Below are 18955 nucleotides of genomic sequence, written 5' to 3' on the forward strand. Positions count from 1 at the left end.
ACGCCGTACTGACAACACTTTCCTGGATGCCATTGAAACTCGCCTCACTTTTAACTCTTCATTTTGTCCGAGACTCGCTCTTCCAGAAAACGCGTGTACAGGGAAGCGGGTTTCACGCAGCCCATTACGAGGAATGTACTTTGTGTGTACTGTATGTTTAACTTATTTCGTACCATACGTAGCCAACTGCGCTAATCGGAGGTGCGGGGGAAGGATAACAAACTACACACAAAAAGCAGGTTTAAAGAAATTAGTTTCCAATCAAAAATTAAAAAGTGCACATCTTCAGTGGCTTCCTAATATCAGAAGAGCGCTCCAGATGGCCGCAGAAGCACATCCGAAAGCGCGTGATGCAGTGACCGTCCTTGTTGGATGGCTAGCGCCCCAGCTTTGTCCGCCGCGGGGATGACCGTGCGATGGTTTATGCTCCTTGACGAGATCAGAATATTGTGGTTCATTTGTGTCCAGAACTTCGTGTGTAATGAGTGCAATCTTATAATTTATGCAGGAGAGGAACAGCTGGGAGAGCCCCAGATTGGTGTGAGCAAACTGAATGGAGATCCTCGCTCAGTTCGCCTTCCGATGGTAAATGTGCAAGACTGTGGAGGAGTAAACTCCTTCAGCGGAGATGTTCCAACACATATCTCGGGCACACCGTGGTCATGGCGACTCTGATGGGGGGTATGGCATTCGGGCGTGTGCTGCAGGAGATTGCCCTGTAAGGTAACCACGCGCGCCACCACCGTACCGGGGGGGGTGGGGGCTGAGTAGGGCCCCAGCAGCTTCCTCCTCAGAAGCTGTGAGCCCTGTGAGTGATGTGAGTGCTGTGAGCGCTGAGCACCGTGAGCTCTCCCCCACCCCCCCCACCCCGCATGGTGCCAATGGGGTGGGTTCTGGGGTCCGCGTGGGAATTCGGCCGTGAGTTTGTGCTTTTGGTAAAAAAAGAATCAAATAAACACATGGAAATTCCCAAGTGGTGTCACCGGCTGGTCACGGCACGCTACCCCGAATCATAATCTGTAAATTAAAAAAAGAGCTTCATAGCTCATTGGATTCTACCAGTCGAAATTAAGATTCCGATTTTGTAATGTGTTTTTTTGGGTTTAGGCTGCAAATGAACGGGAGCTCAACCATTGCACAGTCCCACTTGGTGCCCTTCAGTGCCGTTCCCTGCCAAATCCCGACACAATCAATCGTGTCGGTCCCACAGCCGATTGTTTGAGTGCCACGGTAGCGAGATGTTAACTTCCTTGCTTGGTATACAGGAGAGGTTGTGGGTTCGATCCTGACCCTGATGATGCCTGTATATTTAGGTTCTCCCCGTGGTCGTGTAGATTTTTCTCCGGGTCCTCGGCTTATCCCTCCACATTTAGAATCAACATACAGTAATTGGTTGCTATAAATTTCCACGTGACAAGCCACTTCGTTGAGCTATCATTTGTGGCCAGGTCGCTTCTGAAAAAGAGCTACGTAACTCAGTGGGGCCTTACCTGGTAAAATAAAAAAATGTTCTATAGTTTTTTGTTGTTGCAGAATTTACCCACAAAAATTGCCGCTCAGAGAAACAACTTTGTCGAGGCTGGTCTCAATCAGCCAGTAGCAGGGGTCGAGGGTCGACGAGTTGGTGGAGAATGAACCGTCCGTCCCATTGAATGTTCTGCCGCACGAGACTGCGGGGAGAGCGCATTCACAGGGCATGCATTACAAAAATTGGTTGTGAGAAATTGGTGGCATTGTTGAGGTGTCGTACATTTTAACAGCCTTTAACATTTATTTGCGGCGTAATTTTTCCAATTTGACAAATTTGGATGATGTCGCCGGCACACAATGGCTCACCCTTGCGGTGAATGACGTCATGGGATCTATAACGGTCCACCCGTGAAGAGAACGTTGCGCAGAGTTCGGTGATGCACCCCCGAAGCATTAACCAGGCTAGCTGCACATATTTAAGAACTAAAAACTAAATTTTTGACTTAAAACTTTCGTGACTGCAGGATTTGCTCTTTGGTTCTTTCGGTAAACTCACGTAGATACATTTTTTTACAATAATAAGAGCAAAAAACCCACGACGTTTCGATCACAACACAAGCGGTCTTCATCAGGCGGAGAGAAAAAAGGGCAAGCCTCCAAATGCAACTGCTTATAAGGGTTTCCAAAGTGAGTGGGCGGGGGACGAGAGTTGGGGGGGAGGAGAGCTTATGCAGCGTAAACAGCATGGGCGGAGCAGCCAGTCAGACAATGGGGGGGATGAAGGGGGTAGAGATAAGGGGAGAGAGTGGGGGTAGAGTAGACAATGGGGGAGTTGGGAAGAGGACTGTGCGTACACAGCATGGGCTACGCAGAGTCCTCCTCCCAACTTCCCCATTGTCTACTCTACCCTCACTCTCTCCCCCTATATCTACCCACTTCCTCCCCCCCCATTGTCTCCCCGCCCATGCGCACCAATGCCTCAATGCTGACTTCAGTGGGAAGTGCCACGAACTTTATTGCTTTTGATTTGCAACGTACCGCGCCTAACATAACAGCTACAATTGCTGCCGTTGTGTATCACGTCTGAGCACATACGGCTGGCTAAATGTGATGGGAAAAAGGTGCACGAACCTGTACGGATCTGCCTGAAGTTCAAGTTGAATGAGCCAGTGGGGTTTTGTAGCTCTGACTTGAAGTGGATCAGCATGCTTCCCTGGGACTTCAAAATTTGGCTGGATTGTGTGTTCCTGCACAGCACGTCCAGGATGGGTGTGTGCACCCCATCGCCGTTGTACACCGTCACCGAATTGCCCAGACATCCCGGCCGGTGGTTCGGGCTTTCTGACCCATTGACTGCATTCACACTGTGGGAGACACACACACAGATGTATGTGCATGCGTACGTGCATACAAAAATGCAAATATCTCGGCTAGCATGAACAGACTGTCGGGGCGAGTGCTGCTCATGAGCGCGAACGGTAGGTGGCCAGTGCCATGCCCGACTGCTTTTGTCTCCCAGGTGGCAATGTTTTTACAATCCACCAGGTACTCATTTGAGGGGGAGTCGATCTAGGGGAGGTCCAGAACCGCTTCAGATAATTGTCACAGGTGTTGGCCATGAGTGGGAATCGAACTCGGGTCCCTGGGTTTGTAGTACAGCGTGCTAAACGCGACATTACCCCTCCCCATACATGCATACGTACACAAATACAGACATACGAGCTATCTTTAGCTCCTCTCTATCAAGGAACTTTTCAAACCGACCAGATTGCTTTTGCTGTGATTCGCATTGCCCTGCTCACGGTTTTTTGAGTGCTTCTCGACTGGGCTGTCCGTGCTGCGAGGCCTAAGAATCGATTCCCAAACCTCACGGCGCAGTGCGGTTGGGTTTCAGAGAACGGCCGTGGAAGAACGTGGGATAAACCCTGAGAGAGCGGCCGTTTTATCATCTGCATACCAGGGCACGCACGGTACGTATGCATGAATGTTGATCTTCTTTTGCACCGTACGTAGCCAACCGTGCTAATCAAAGTTCCAGGGACTGTCCCCCCACACTGTGAGACTGTGACACTGCAATTAAAACCGCTGTCACATTCATTAACCCTTGGGCTAATACCATCAACTCTGGTCACTTAAGAACTCAGGGTGATCACAGGCGACTGCCTGGATGTATGTGCATGTGTAATGTAGCTCTCAAGGGACACCGTCTTCTGTATATGTATTATGAATAAAGTCCACTGACAACTCAGCAAGTAACCGCGAGTGACTCTGTACACTTGGGTAGTGAGACAACTCTACTCAGAGACAACATAGCTTCTAGTCTCAAGACAACTCGCAGACGATGAAGACGACCCGATCCAAGGCGACGACGACGGTTTCCCACACCAAACAGCCCACAGCTCCGGCTCACGCCGGTTCTTATCCTCGCTCGGTCCGGCCACGCCCTTATTCCCGAATTCTCTTCGCCGCCCTAATTACACTTTCCTGCCATTGGATCCCTTGCTCCCCCTCACGTGACCCTGTCAACGCTCATCCCATCAATCATCATTAGCAAGTCCATTCGTAACCATGGTCCCGGGGAACCATACTGTCCCGCTATCGCTCCGCACTGTCTTTACACATGTGTGCATGTATGTTGAACTTCTTTTGCAACGTAGGTAGCCAACTGCACTAATCGGAGGTGCGGGGGGAAGGACAACAAATTAAACACAAAAGGCAGTTTTACAGAAATTAGTTTTCAATCTAGATTATTTAAAAGTGTATAGCTCCAGTGGCTTCATAATATCGGTAGGAAGAGCGTTCCAGACGGCCGCAGAAGCTGTGAAGCAGTTCCAGTTCAGGATGAGGCAGCTTCGGTTGAGCGCACGGCGGACGGAGCGAATGCATTGTGTTGTCCTTCGCTCAAACCGAGGCAACAATTTGCATGAAAGAACTTCTCGATGAGTGAACAACCGTCCAATTGCAGCTATTGAATTAGTCTTTGAGGGGACACCGGTTCACCCACCGATAATGAAGTGGATTAGCCAATAAAAAAAGTGCACCATTTTTTACCGATAAATCCATTTCGCGCACGTAATGGTCCAGGCTTCATTTTGAGTCACGATTTATTTTGGGTTTGGTCTCGTGCGGAAAACGTACTTTCATTTTTTTTACACATCATACGACAATTATCTCATTCAAAATAAATTAAAAACGAATCGTATTATTGGTCGAGAAAACTTCTGTATGACATTACTTGGGTCTTTATGGATATTTACTAAAAAGCATACCCACCCTAAACTGCAGAGATTTGGAGCCAGTTGTATAAATTCCACATTACTGTGACAGTTCCTAGGCTATTCATAGGACAACCACTGTTGTGTTCCCACGAAAAAAATAACATGGCACTAACTTTATCCACCCTTGTGTGATGATGGGCTGTGTTAATCTCTCAACCAGGATGCGAACTGGGAACCCTCCCGAGATGTTGAATGTTCTGCTACAGCACTACCCCGTAACGCAACTGAACCCTGGTTTCCCCCATTAGAGAAGTGGTGTTCAGTGCGGTCGTACGTACAAACATTGTTGAGTGTGTAACGTGCCTCGCAGTTTTTTTAATTCATTTTCAGAAATGCACGGGAAAACCCACAAATGAGCGGTAAAGCAACCAGAACCGGTGCTAGCAACTGCCGAAACTCTGAGGTCCTATAATGGGATCTTTGCTCAACTTCCATTCATGAGTGTTTGTACTTACAGGAGGAAACTGGAGCTCCTGGAAAAAGCCCATGCATGAGAGTGTGGGTAACACTCAGTTCACGAGCAGATGAAAATGAATTCGCTTGCTGTGCTGCGGTCATGCCTTGGTCCACTACCCCTCGCTGCTGCCTCCACAGTGCTGGGTTTCAGGCTAACCAACACCCGGCGCTGCGCTGCTCCTCTCTACCCTGACACTGCACCCGGCTCCACCGTTGAGAGCTGCGATTGGGCTCTTCCCTTCCACACAGCAGAACGCCTTTGATTGCTGGCACCCTTCATTGTGCAATGCCCGAGTATCACTGTCTGGATTCCAGGTTGGAAGCTGCCCTAACAGCACAATGTCTCCGTAGAGCGTGGACTATGTTCGCTTGGGCCGCTTCTAATCGACCAGGCCAAAGACCACAATCCGAACAGCGGGGGGCCTCGCACAGATTGCTCCGAGCGACCATGTCACGTATGTATGTCTGTACGTATGTTGAACTTCTTTCGCACCGTACGTAGCCAACCCATACTTATCGGAGGTGTGAGTACATTTTTAATTATCCACGGTAACCCACGCATCGCGCACCCGCCCGCGTCAGATTACCCACCGGAAGTCGTACACGGACAGTGTATACCCGTAGTCCGGTGGCGCCAACAGAGTCCAGAAGCACTCGACACGGCTAGGGTAGTTGCCTGGGAAGCCCGGTGACAGTATGGTCTCTTCTGCCAGCTCGATGACGCCTCCGCAGAGCGCATCGGCTGTAAAACAAACGAACGAACGAACGCAGCGGCAGAGCGCAAATGATTTACTCGCGAGCCAGGTGACCGGCGCAGGAGAGCTGCCGTATGCGCCGTTGGGTGGCGTGGGTGTGAGCCAGAGGCCCCACCTGGAGATGCGTAGTAGAAGCCGCTCAAGTCGAAGTAGTTGCCACCCAGGCGGCTTGTGTCGACGGCGACGCTCACGGTGCTGCCGCCGCCGCCGGCGGGCGATGAGTAGCTGTGGTAGTTGCCAGATGCACAGCTCCGGGGCAGCTCCGTGGTGGCATTGCTGCCATCGCGAACTGTTACACTGCCGCTGCAGTTGCCGGTCCTGCGGCAGCGGGGACGGGCGGAACACAGCTCACGCAACAACCCGCGTCGACTTGGAGCCACTGCTAAATTTGTAACGCGCCCATATTTGGCAAAGAGCTGAGAAGGAAGCGTGGGTGGCATAGAGAATTGCATTAAACCAAACAGCAGAGAAAATTATATTTATTTCTTAAAAGCAACGATTATCACGGCAGAGAAGACTTCAGTTGGCAGAGAACAAACAGCTCTGTTCTGCTGTCTTGAGCCGAGTGAATCTCACACCCAGCAGCAAGTCCATAGCAAAATGAGCGTTCGATATTCAGATCGCATAATCTGTATGTTGGTAAAATTAAAATTTTCCCAATATAATTGATCAACACACACAGGTGCACAGAATTACTCGTACAGTCTCTCCTCAACCTTATCCAGACCACCAGCTCAAAAGAACCAACTGAACGTGTGGCCATGTTGTGGTTTAACGAGGCCACCGACGCTTCCTTGAGAGTTGAGAAAACAGGTCCATGTAACTTGCTGTCCTTCCCCCGCACCTCCGATTAGCACGGTTGGCTATGTACGGTGCGAAAGAAGTTCAACATACTTACAGTCTCTTCTCCTATAACGCTGTAGTTGCGTTCCTGAAGAACACCGCGTTGTGGAAAAATCGCTTTTATAATAAATCATATATAATATAGGGGAAATAAGTCCGTGATAACAAGTGATATGTGTACACAGGCTCAACAAAGACTGTGGCGTGTGGGTAGCATCTAGAAGCATCCAGCAGCATCCCAGTGCCTCGTGTAATGCTACGCCGAGGCAGCCATATGACCGCTTATCCCTACTCATGTGACGTAGCTTCATTCAGCTCGATCGCGTTATATCCAATTCGCACCCGCGTTATGAAACGAAAAATGTGTTCCCGAATACATCCATTGCGTCCTATCAATTCCGTATTGTGAAAACACGAGACGTACATACGCAAAGTGGGCGGGGTTGGTCAGCATACCTGAAGAAGACGATGGTGACGACTCTTCCGGAGGGCACAGTAATGTCCCAGCTGCAGCTGGGGCCCATGCTTGTGTCGTAGCGGAACTGGCCCACCGATGCATTCAGCTCCTCATGGCAGCTGAGCGGTGCCTGCGTGCCATTGGAGCTGGGCGAGCCACCGCTCGGCGACGTTTGGGCGGGGGCGGCCGTAGCGGACGTCGTCTGCCCGGCTGCGCCTAAAAGGAACACGCAACGTCGCAGCTCAGCGATGGCAGCGGGGAGCCGGGCTCGGGCTGCAGCCTCCCGCGAGCTCGCACGTGTCAGCAGGGCCAGCTTCCCTAGGGGGGGGGGAGGGGGCCTGTAGAACAGTTTGGTGGGGGGCCACCAAGACAGTGCTACTGCTAGGACAGAACTGGGGGGGGGGGCAAAGGGACATTGATGGTGCAGAGACATGCACCTCAGCGGCGCCCCCACCACCCCCCCACCCCCCACTAATATATATGGGCTTAAAACATTGACATAATTTAGCATTCATTCTGTCGCGGATTCATTATGTGTATCCTGTTAACAGCGCAAACAAAGTGGGAGTTTCAAAGACAATGCATATATTATTATCAGAACATGTTCACCACAAGTGCCCGTGGTGAATGCAGACTTGGTTCCTTGCAAAAGGCATTTATTTGGTGTTTGAACATCTTAACACCTCCTGTTTTATTGCCAGAAAGTGTAAAACCTATTCTTATTTTACATACTTGATTCTGGCAAAGAGGTCCCATGGTAAACTGAGTGAGAAGACGGGGACCACGGCGCTGGTTGTCAATGTGCGCCGCGTGAGCCACCGGGTGGCGCTGTGGTCAGAGCCAGCGATTCCGGATCAGGGGCGCCACAGTGGCGAGATGTAAAGGCCATGGGTTCGATCCCCAGAAGGTCGTTTGTTAGATCCCCAGGAGGCTATGTTCGAATCCCAGGAGGCCGTGGGTTCAATTCCGACCATGACGCCTGGTGTATATTTGCAGTTTGCATGTCTTTTTTCCAGTGGTCACGTGGATTTTTCTTTGGGTCGTCCGGTTAAGAGTGTTTGGCTGCTATAAATTTCCACAATAAGCCACTTCGTTGAGCTATCATTTCTGGTTAGGTCGCTTCTGAAAAAGAGCTGTATAGCTCAGTGGAATCTACCTGGTAAAATAAAAATAGTTTAGTTAAGTTTAAACATTATCACGGCAGATTTGCCGGAGTGAAAATAACCGGTGCCTAATTGCAGTGGTTCTCAACCTTGTTTTGTTTGGTGACTGTAGCCCCTTGTTGAATTTAGTTTTAACCGAGGTACTCCTGTCCCTCTGCCTGACCCCAACATGGTTCTGAAGAAATAAATGTGGGCACCACGGTGGCTAGGAGATGTTAACTACCTCGCCTCATATACAGGAGGTCGTGGGTTCAATCCCGACCCTGACGCCTGTATATTTAGAATTTACATGTCTCTCTCTCTCTCTGCGGTGGTCGTGTTGATTTTTATCCGACTTCTCGGTTTCTCTCTCCATATTTAGAATTAACGTGCGTTAAGAGTATTTGGCTGCTATAAGTGTAGTGTCACTGTGTGGTGCCGGGCCTCCGAGGCCACGACGGGATGTCTACTGTTGTGTGTACACCCCGGACACGGGGTGTAGTACCAGCCCTAATGGGAGCTTGGTGCGCGCTGGTTCAGCGCGGTGGCACCACGCACAGCTTGCGGTGCGGGCTCCCGTTGAGAGAGTTTCAGCCAGCTGGGGTTACGTTGGGGGCATGATACTCTGGCTGACCTGGGGACATGTGACCGGATGATACTGGAGGGGGGCCACCGGTGGAGGGGGCCAATGGGTGGTCACATGGTCCGGGAAGAACTCTCGAGAGCTTTCGGGCATCGAGAGAGATCGCGAAGGTGGGCGGGGCGAGAGGCGGAGCCAGCCCCGGCCCGATATAAGAGGGGCCCTGTGAGGGGCTCGGGGTTCTTACTGTTGGAGAGGCAGGAGATCCACGTCAAGCTTGAAGAAGCCTCCAGCCACGTGGTCCAGGACCGAGCTTGTGGTCTGGACCGGGATAGTGGACCCAACCGTGTCTAGTTCCTCCGTAGCGTGGTTAGTTGGGTGGTCACCACCCGAGAGTATGTTGTGTTAATAGCCTGGAGTATGTTGTGCGAATCTCCATATATATACAGTGAGGGAAAGAAGTATTTGATCCCCTACTGATTTTGTACGTTTGCCCACTGACAGAGAAATGATCAGTCTATCATTTTAATGGTAGGTTTATTTGAACAGTGAGAGACAGAATAACAACAACAAAAATCCAGAAAAACGCATGTCAAAAATTAAAAAATGATTTGCATTTTAATGAGGGAAATAAGTATTTGACCCCTCTGCCAAACATGACTTAGTACTTGGTAGCAAAACCCTTGTTGGCAATCCCAGAGGTCAGACGTTTCTTGTAGTTGGCCACCAGGTTTGCACACATCTCAGGAGGGATTTTGTCCCACTCCTCTTTGCAGATCTTCTCCAAGTCATTAAGGTTTCGAGGCTGACGTTTGGCAACTCGAACCTTCAGCTCCCTCCACAGATTTTCTATGGGATTAAGGTCTGGAGACTGGCTAGGCCACTCCAGGACCTTAATGTGCTTCTTCTTGAGCCACTCCTTTGTTGCCTTGGCCGTGTGTTTTGGGTCATTGTCATGCTGGAATACCCATCCACGACCCATTTTCCATGCCCTGGCTGAGGGAAGGAGGTTCTCACCTAAGATTTGACGGTACATGGCCCCGTCCATCGTCCCTTTGATGCGGTGAAGTTGTCCTGTCCCCTTAGCAGAAAACACCCCCAAAGCATAATGTTTCCACCTCCATGTTTGACGGTGGGGATGGTGTTCTTGGGGTCATAGGCAGCATTCCTCCTCCTCCAAACACGGCGAGTTGAGTTGATGCCAAAGAGCTCCATTTTGGTCTCATCTGACCACAACACTTTCACCCAGTTGTCCTCTGAATCATTCAGATGTTCATTGGCAAACTTCAGACGGGCATGTATATGTGCTTTCTTGAGCAGGGGTACCTTGCGGGCGCTGCAGGATTTCAGTCCTTCACGACGTAGTGTGTTACCAATTGTTTTCTTGGTGACTATGGTCCCAGCTACATTGAGATCATTGACAAGATCCTCCCGTGTAGTTCTGGGCTGATTCCTCACCGTTCTAATGATCATTGCAACTCCACGAGGTGAGATCTTGCATGGAGCCCCAGGCCGAGGGAGATTGACAGTTATTTTGTGTTTCTTCCATTTGCGAATAATCGCACCAACTGTTGTCACCTTCTCACCAAGCTGCTTGGCAATGGTCTTGTAGCCCATTCCAGCCTTGTGTAGGTCTACAGTCTTGTCTCTGACATCCTTGGAGAGCTCTTTGGTCTTGGCCATGGTGGAGAGTTTGGAATCTGATTGATTGATTGCTTCTGTGGACAGGTGCCTTTTATACAGGTAACAAGCTGAGATTAGGAGCACTCCCTTTAAGAGTCTGCTCCTAATCTCAGCTCGTTACCTGTATAAAATACACCTGGGAGCCAGAAATCTTTCTGATTGAGAGGGGGTCAAATACTTATTTCCCTCATTAAAATGCAAATCAATTTATAACATTTTTGACATGCGTTTTTCTTGATTTTTGTTGTTGTTGTTATTCTGTCTCTCACTGTTCAAATAAACCTACCATTAAAATTATAGACTGATAATTTCTTTGTCAGTGGGCAAACGTACAAAATCAGCAGGGGATCAAATACTTTTTTCCCTCACTGTAAAAGGCACAGTTGTGAATATGTGTCTGTTCAAAATGTTTAGCATACTTCCCGACATGCAACAAACTTAAAATTTGCCATGTGGGTACTTTCCAGACTGTACACCATGCAAAAATTATAAAAATAGACGTTTGTATATTTTGGGGGGAAGGGGAGGTGCAATAATTAATATATTTTGCACGCAAGTGAGCGGTAACGTCACCACTCTGTCATGTCACCCGCATGCGGCAGCGTGACGCAGTGTGCCTGCCGACGTCACGCATACCCCCCAACCCTCCACCCTAGGCCGTGTATCCCAGCACAAATGCGCGGCTGGAGGTGGGGGGGAAATAGGTAACAAACTTTTAATTTGTCATGTGGCTAGCTCACATACTGTACACAATGTAAAACGTATACAAATTGACTTTTGTATTTTTCTTGGGTGGGGGGATGACCATGAAGTGTGTGGCGAGAATCGATATCTGGTGTTTGTGGTATTGATTAAACGGGAATAGGCCGATTCTAAAGAAATCTACAACCTTCGATGCACATTCTTGGTTCTTTCGGTAAAGTTACCACGTAGAAGGGAAACAATAAAATAATAAAAATATAAAACAATACAATTCTCACGATGTTTCGACTGCAACACAAGCAATCATCATCAGGTGTGAAAACCACAGCAAGAAAATAACTACGATAACATTTTACACAGCAAGAAAATTGTCTTGCTGTGGTTTGTTTCCCTTCTACGTGGTGGTGACTTTACCGAAAGAACCAAGAATATTAATCCCTGCAGTCACGAAAGCTTTCAATCAAAATGTAACCTTCGATTCCTTTGCGCGATCTAAATAATCGAATCTTGGCGCGTGAGCGTAAGTTTTTTTTCCCACCGCGCGTTGGGCTTTATTTTAATTTTGATTAATGAGGTAATGATCAAAGTTTTTTTATTCATTTGTATATGTTTTGTTTTTAAGTTTCGAGAAGTTTTTCGAAACATTTTTCCCCCGGGCAACGCCGGGTGCTTCCCGCTCGTAGTTTAATAAAACATGTTGCTCCCTAGGACGACGTCTGCGACTCATATTCTTAGCGCTTTCGGTAAAGTCACCACGTTGAAGGGAAACAATAAAATAATAAAATATATATTAAACAATAAAAAAAATTCTCACGACGTTTCGACCGTAACACAAACGGTCGTCATCAGGTGTGTCGGTTTGCATGAATGTATTTATTTTTAAACGGTGTATTAATGTATTTGTTTTTAAACGGTGTATTAATGTATTTATTTTTAAATGGTGTATTAATGTATTTATTTTTAAACGGTGTATTAATGTATTTATTTTTAAACGGTGTTTAAAGTCTGCGACTAAGTTGGACTCACGACATTCAGGGCCGCCGTGACAAGCCACTTAGTTCAGCTGTCATTTGTGGACAGATCGCTTCTGAAAAAGAGCTACGTTAGCTCAGTGGGTATCTGGTAAAAAAAAAGTTTTTAGTTTTAAATGAATAATAAACGTGAATATTTTAACCAATTGCACATTTTGTGAGCTATGCTAACTAGCTGGTAGCTGAAAGCAAATACAAAATCTACGGTCGCTCTACACGCGTGACGTAATTTGTTGGCTGGTTACTCTTGGAAACCACTTTGTTTACGATCAATGAGTTTTAGAGAGGTCTTTTATATTGTTCTAGGTGTTCATCTGAATTCAAATGTTATCGTAGTTATTTTATGTTGGGATATTCATGCATGCTTATTCACCAATTACTATCGTCTATGATATGTCACACGTTTATAAATCACCTCGAGGACCCCCTGGGAAATTGCCATGCACCCCCCAGTTGAGAACCACTGCCTTATGGTACCAAACAAAGATCTCCCGTGGAGTCTTTAACAGACTGTTGGGACAAGTTGCTGTGAGCGAGGAGCACCTATGAAGGTCGGCAGGGCACAGGAGGAAACGGTGTGGCCAGTATCAGGCCCAGCCGCATTTGTCTCCCCAATACTGATGTTTACCACATCGCACTGGGTATTTCATTTAAGGATGGGTCGACCCAGCGGGAATTTGGAGCGGGAATCGAACTTGGGTCGTTGGGTTCGTAACGCAATGCGCTCCACTAATGCTTCCCTCTCATACCCCCCACACGCCCCCCTCGGAGAGTATGTTACGTCAGAAGTGGTGCCCCCCACTCTCGCGTCATAGATTCGATTTATTGAACGTGCACAGCCCGTTTTGTCAATTCCACTGCTGAATGAGGGCATGGATGTTACTCATTGGGGAGCTGAATGGCTTAGAATGCCCTTCATCCGTAATTGACTGCGGCGGCCACCTGCCATTAAATTGGGACCTCAAAAGGTCGTGAGTGACTTGGATATTCCCTATACTAATCATCAGTGGAAGTAAAGACCCTTCTATTGAATCAAGTTTTCCGTTCAAATCTGCCGTGGCCAGCTTTGAGGACAAGTGTTGGGTGAGATGCAGTACATGTGCTGCAGTCCAAAGTTCAGACTGGGAACCGTTTCTCCTAAACCCACCCTTAGTGGTCGGTGTTTAGCATCATCATCATAGTATCATCAGCACCGTCATCATCATGATATCATCATCATAGTATCATCAGCACCGTCATATCATCATCATCATAGTATCATCAGCACCGTCATCATGATATCATCATCATAGTATCATCAGCACCGTCATCATGATATCATCATCATAGTATCATCAGCACCGTCATCATGATATCATCATCATAGTATCATCAGCACCGTCATCATCATGATATCATCATCGTCATAGTATCATCAGCACCGTCATCATCATGATATCATCATCATCATAGTATCATCAGCACCGTCATCATCATGATATCATCATCGTCGTCATAGTATTCTGTGGACACGTTAGAATTGTAGCCGTCTAAAATATTTTTTTACGTAAAAAAATACAGTACGAAAATAATACGTGTGAAAAGTTAGTCAAGTTAAAACAGCTGAATATTAAACTATAAAACTAAACTATACTGTATATATTATTTTTACCAGGTAAGGCTCACTGAGCTATGTTGCTCTTTTTCAGAAGCGACCTAGCCACAAATGCTAGCTCAACGAAGTGGAAATTTATATCAGTAGTCAAATACTGTAAACGCGCGTTTCTAAACGTGGAGGAAAATAAGTAATATTTAAAAACACTTTTTTTTAAACACGCTTTAATGAAATGTACCGTACTAGTAATGGAAGAACTCCACGACTCCAGGAAGTGGCCCCGAAGCTGGCCACAACGTAAGGTACCGTGGTGATTTACAGCCAACGTTAGTTTACCGTGGACAATTAGACCCAAGCCGAAACATAACATATGAAAAAAAGATTGCTTAAATATACGTATCTTTTTGATATAATATAGTATTGTCATCACTATGATATAAGTATACTAAGTTTGCAGTCAATACCACATTGGGAAGTGGGTTAAAATTGCGTTACAACATTTGAGGATACAACAACAGAGTGAGTTAAATAAAATTGTGTAAAAACCGAAGGACTCGGAGAAAAAGATTAACACAGAGCACCGTGCGGGTATTTACAATGATACAACCCCTGCTACAAACGTGTACCGCGTATCACTATCCATTTTACTTTAATTTACAGCCCAATTAATTTAACTGAATTTCTGTTATTGCTGTAATGGAATAGAACGCTACATTATGACGGCTCGGGAATCGAGCTGATGGCGAAACTCGTGTTGCGGCATACAGTGAGGGAAAAAAGTATTTGATCCCCTGCTGATTTTGTACGTTTGCCCACTGACAAAGAAATGATCAGTCTATAATTTCAATGGTAGGTTTATTTGAACAGTGAGAGACAGAATAACAACAACAAAATCCAGAAAAACATGTCAAAAATTTATAAATTGATTTGCATTTTAATGAGGGAAATAAGTATTTGACCACTCTGCAAAACATGACTTAGTACTTGGTAGCAAAACCCTTGTTGGCAATCACAGAGGTCAGACGTTTCTTGTAGTTGGCCACCAGGTTTGCACACATCTCAGGACGGATTTTGCCCCACTCCTCTTTGCAGATCTTCTCCAAGTCATTAAGGTTTTGAGGCTGACGTTTGGCAACTCGAACCTTCAGCTCCCTCCACAGATATTCTATGGGCTTAAGGTCTGGAGACTGGCTACACCACTCCAGGACCTTAATGTGCTTCTTCTTGAGCCACTCCTTTGTTGCCTTGGCCGTGTGTTTTGAGTCATTGTCATGCTGGAATACCCATCCACGACCCATTTTCAATGCCCTGGCTGAGGGAAGGAGGTTCTCACCCAAGATTTGACGGTACATGGCCCCGTCCATCGTCCGTTTGATGCGGTGAAGTTGTCCTGTCCCCTTAGCAGAAGAACACCCCCATAGCATAATGTTTCCACCTCCATGTTTGACGGTGGGGATGGTGTTCTTGGGGTCATAGGCAGCATTCCTCCTCCAAACACGGCGAGTTAAGTTGATGCCAAAGAGCTCCATTTTGGTCTCATCTGACCACAACACTTTCACCCAGTTGTCCTCTGAATCATTCAGATGTTCATTGGCAAACTTCAGACGGGCATGTATATGTGCTTTCTTGAGCAGGGGGACCTTGCAGGCACTGCAGAATTTCAGTCCTTCACGGCGTAGTGTGTTTCCAATTGTTTTCTTGGTGACTATGGTCCCAGCTGCCTTGAGATCATTGACAAGATCCTCCCGTGTAATTCTGGGCTGATTCCTCACCGTTCTCATGATCATTGCAACTCCACGAGGTGAGATCTTGCATGGAGCCCCAGGCTGAGGGAGCTTGAGAGTTCTTTTGTGTGTCTTCCATTTGCAAATAATCGCACCAACTGTTGTCACCTTCTTACCAAGCTGCTTGGCAATGGTCTTGTAGCCCATTCAGCCTTGTGTAGGTCTACAATCTTGCCCCTGACATCCTTGGAGAGCTTTTTGGTCTTGGCCATGGTGGAGAGTTTGGAATCTGATTGATTGCTTCTGTGGACAGCTGTCTTTTATACAGGTAACAAGCTGAGATTAGGAGCACTCCCTTTAAGAGTTTGCTCCTAATCTCAGCTCGTTACCTGTATAAAAGACACCTGGGAGCCAGACATCTTTCTGATTGAGAGGGGGTCAAATACTTATTTCCCTCATTAAAATGCAAATCAATTTAGAACATTTTTGACATGCGTTTTTCTGGATTTTTTTGTTGTTATTCTGTCTCTCACTGTTCAAATAAACCTACCATTAAAATGATAGACTGATCATTTCTTTGTCAGTGGGCAAACGTACAAAATCAGGGGATCAAATACTTTTTTCCCTCCCTCTATGGCCTCTTCATCTGCTATCCGCAGGCTACGGAACAACACACAGTGCCATAATCCACTACGTATTGTCACTATAATATGCAACACGTGCAGATAAACAGATCGTGGATAACAAATTAGTTTTTTTCCATCGCAGGTGACGGTGAAATCTCTGATCTAATCACAATTCTGCTTTACCACCAACAATGGAATCGTCTTCATTTGGGGTTCTGGGTAGGTAGTGTCATTAGACTCAAGTTGCTTCAAAAGTTACCATCTCTAGTGTTAAGGTACCACTTATATTACCATATTTACGTGACAAAAAAGTTTCACGTTTGTAATGTTTACAGAAACCAGAATCAAGTAACCATTTTTCTCTTTTGATTTAAAGCTTTCGTGACTGCAGGGATTCATATTCTTGGTTCTTTCAGTAAAATCACGTAGAAGGGAAACAATACAGTAACAAAAATATAAAACAATAAAATCCTCACGACGTTTCGACTGCAACACAAGCAATCATCATCAGGTGTGAAAACCACAGCAAGAAAATTTGAAAAAAGTGGCGGTTTTTTAACGTTAGCACCACGGAGAGCGATTTGGCAGTTATTCAGATGGACGAGTCCATCGATGTTCGGAAAAGAGAAGGGTGGAGACAAAAATAATGGATGCGGTCTGAAAGCCACTGTAAGCGTGAACAATCAATTAAGACTCAAAATGGTTTATCAAATCCTTCCAATGATTACTAAGCCCAAATCTATCTTCTCGGTTGAAATTGTCTCTGTGTTTGTATACGTGGATAGCCTCATGAACGAATCTCTCATGGTAGCCAGATGGCTTGCAAATAACCTCTGTCTTGGAGAAGTCAATGTCATGTGAGCCTACTGAATTATAACAGTGATCTGCCACGGCCGAGGTGTTGGTCCTACCGTGTTTAGGTCTGCTTTGTGTTCACGAATGCGGTCCGAGACATGTCGTTTGGTTTCTCCAATGTAACTACTACCACAGAGGCAACTTAGTTTGTTGTTGAAATAAGTTAGTGTTTTTTTACACACTTTCTTTTAACTCACTCTGTTGTCGTTGTTGTATCCTCAAATCTTGTAACTCAATTTTAACCCACTTCCCAATGTGGTATCGACTCAAAACTTGGTATACTTATGTCATACTGATGGCAATACTATATTCTATCATTAAAAAGTATATTTTTAAACATTTTTTATATGGTATGTTTCGCTTTGGGTCTAATTGTCCACGCTCAACTGATATTGGCTGTAATTGGCCACAGTCTCCCTTACGCTGTGGCAAGCTTTGGGGCCACTTCCTGGAGTCGTGGAGTTATGCCATTACGAGTACATTTCACAAAAGCGTGTTTTAAAAAAATATTACTTATTGTAAGTTGATGAAAAGCAAATAAACCGGGCGAAGTGCCACGCGCCAGTGACGCAGTGCTGGGGATGACCGCTGTTGGTGAATTAAAATGATCTGTGAGTCTCACAGATGATCACAGATAATTATCTGTGAGACAGATAATCTGACTCACAGCAACCGTCACTGCACTGAGGTGGCCAGCAGGGGACAGTACGACAAATGGATTCGTGAACCCATCTGTGCGGACCACTCGCGCGTTGTGGGGTTTTCTACGGGTGGACACTCAATTTCTGCCCACAATTCAAACAACATTATTTCAATAACAATATGCCAAATATTCCGATGCCAAGGACCGCCTTGACGTGCTAACGTATGATTAATAACCTTCATTGATGAATGAACAAATTAGTTCGGCAACACAAAAATTATAATATTACCTTGAAATAGCAGACAGGAGGCTAAAACGAGGTAATGAAGAGAGGTCGACATCACGTCCGTCATCAAAGCCTGCCGCGACCGATGCTGCCACACTCTCACAGATACGAACGTCGCACGGCCTTTATATTTATAGCACCCTGCATCAGCACGGTGAGGAATGTGGCCACGCAATGCTTCAATTTGACTCGGTGTGCCTTGCGGGCTTCCTGCCAAGCTGCAGGTGTTGACATTCGACGGTGAGAGAATCCGGTGGCTTCCGTGTCCACGATTGAGGCCGCTTTGTCATGGACAACGAATTTGAGCTGACGTTGCTTTGGTAACCCCGGTGAATGTTATAGGTTAACCCGTTCAAGATATTCAAGTTTATTTTATTCAGCGGATGCAAATTCCCTAAACCAAGCGGTTGATTCCGGCCCTGCTGTGTTGATGGCGAGTAGGTAGGCCTCCGTTGAGCTTGTGGAAATGGGCAAATCCATCAAAGAGAAATCACTCGCTGCCACTCATTTCTTCAAACAATACATATTTTTTCTCTCCATAGCTTTAGCTAAGTCGTGACTGATGTCATCATAATTCAAAGATAACAAAAAAAACGTTCGGATGGCCGCGGTACTGTCGCTCAGCTGTCACTGCAATGTGGAATGGAGGGCCTAAGGGAGGGCCTACAAAACACGAGGGCCTACAACACACGAGGGCCTAAGGCAGTGGTAGACAATCAAAATAACAAATCGAGCCAATTTGCTTCGTATTTGGTAACAAAAAAACCCTCAATATTCCAAGAGCCGCAAAGCCACGTGGGGAATACGAGACGGTGGCTCCTTAATAACCC

The 18955-nt window shown here is 46.5% G+C and overlaps 1 protein-coding gene across 1 annotated transcript in view; it reads right to left on the reverse strand.

The window, feature by feature from the left end:
- LOC116953337 (uncharacterized) overlaps window positions 1-18441 on the reverse strand; it is a 50111-nt gene extending 31670 nt beyond the window's left edge. The window contains exons 1-6 of the mRNA XM_032973448.2: window positions 18129-18441; window positions 7259-7475; window positions 6075-6277; window positions 5796-5946; window positions 2602-2834; window positions 1541-1670 (exon numbers count right to left, since the gene is read on the reverse strand). Coding sequence (XP_032829339.1) covers window positions 1541-1670; window positions 2602-2834; window positions 5796-5946; window positions 6075-6277; window positions 7259-7475; window positions 18129-18192 — 998 coding nt within the window. The 5' untranslated portion in view covers window positions 18193-18441. The remainder of the gene's footprint in view (window positions 1-1540; window positions 1671-2601; window positions 2835-5795; window positions 5947-6074; window positions 6278-7258; window positions 7476-18128) is intronic.
- Between the last annotated feature and the right edge of the window lie 514 nt (window positions 18442-18955).

The sequence above is a fragment of the Petromyzon marinus genome, chromosome 51, assembly GCF_048934315.1.
Source record: "Petromyzon marinus isolate PM22_M1 ecotype Great Lakes invasive population chromosome 51, UKy_Petmar_22M1.pri1.0, whole genome shotgun sequence".
Lineage (NCBI taxonomy): Eukaryota > Metazoa > Chordata > Hyperoartia > Petromyzontiformes > Petromyzontidae > Petromyzon > Petromyzon marinus.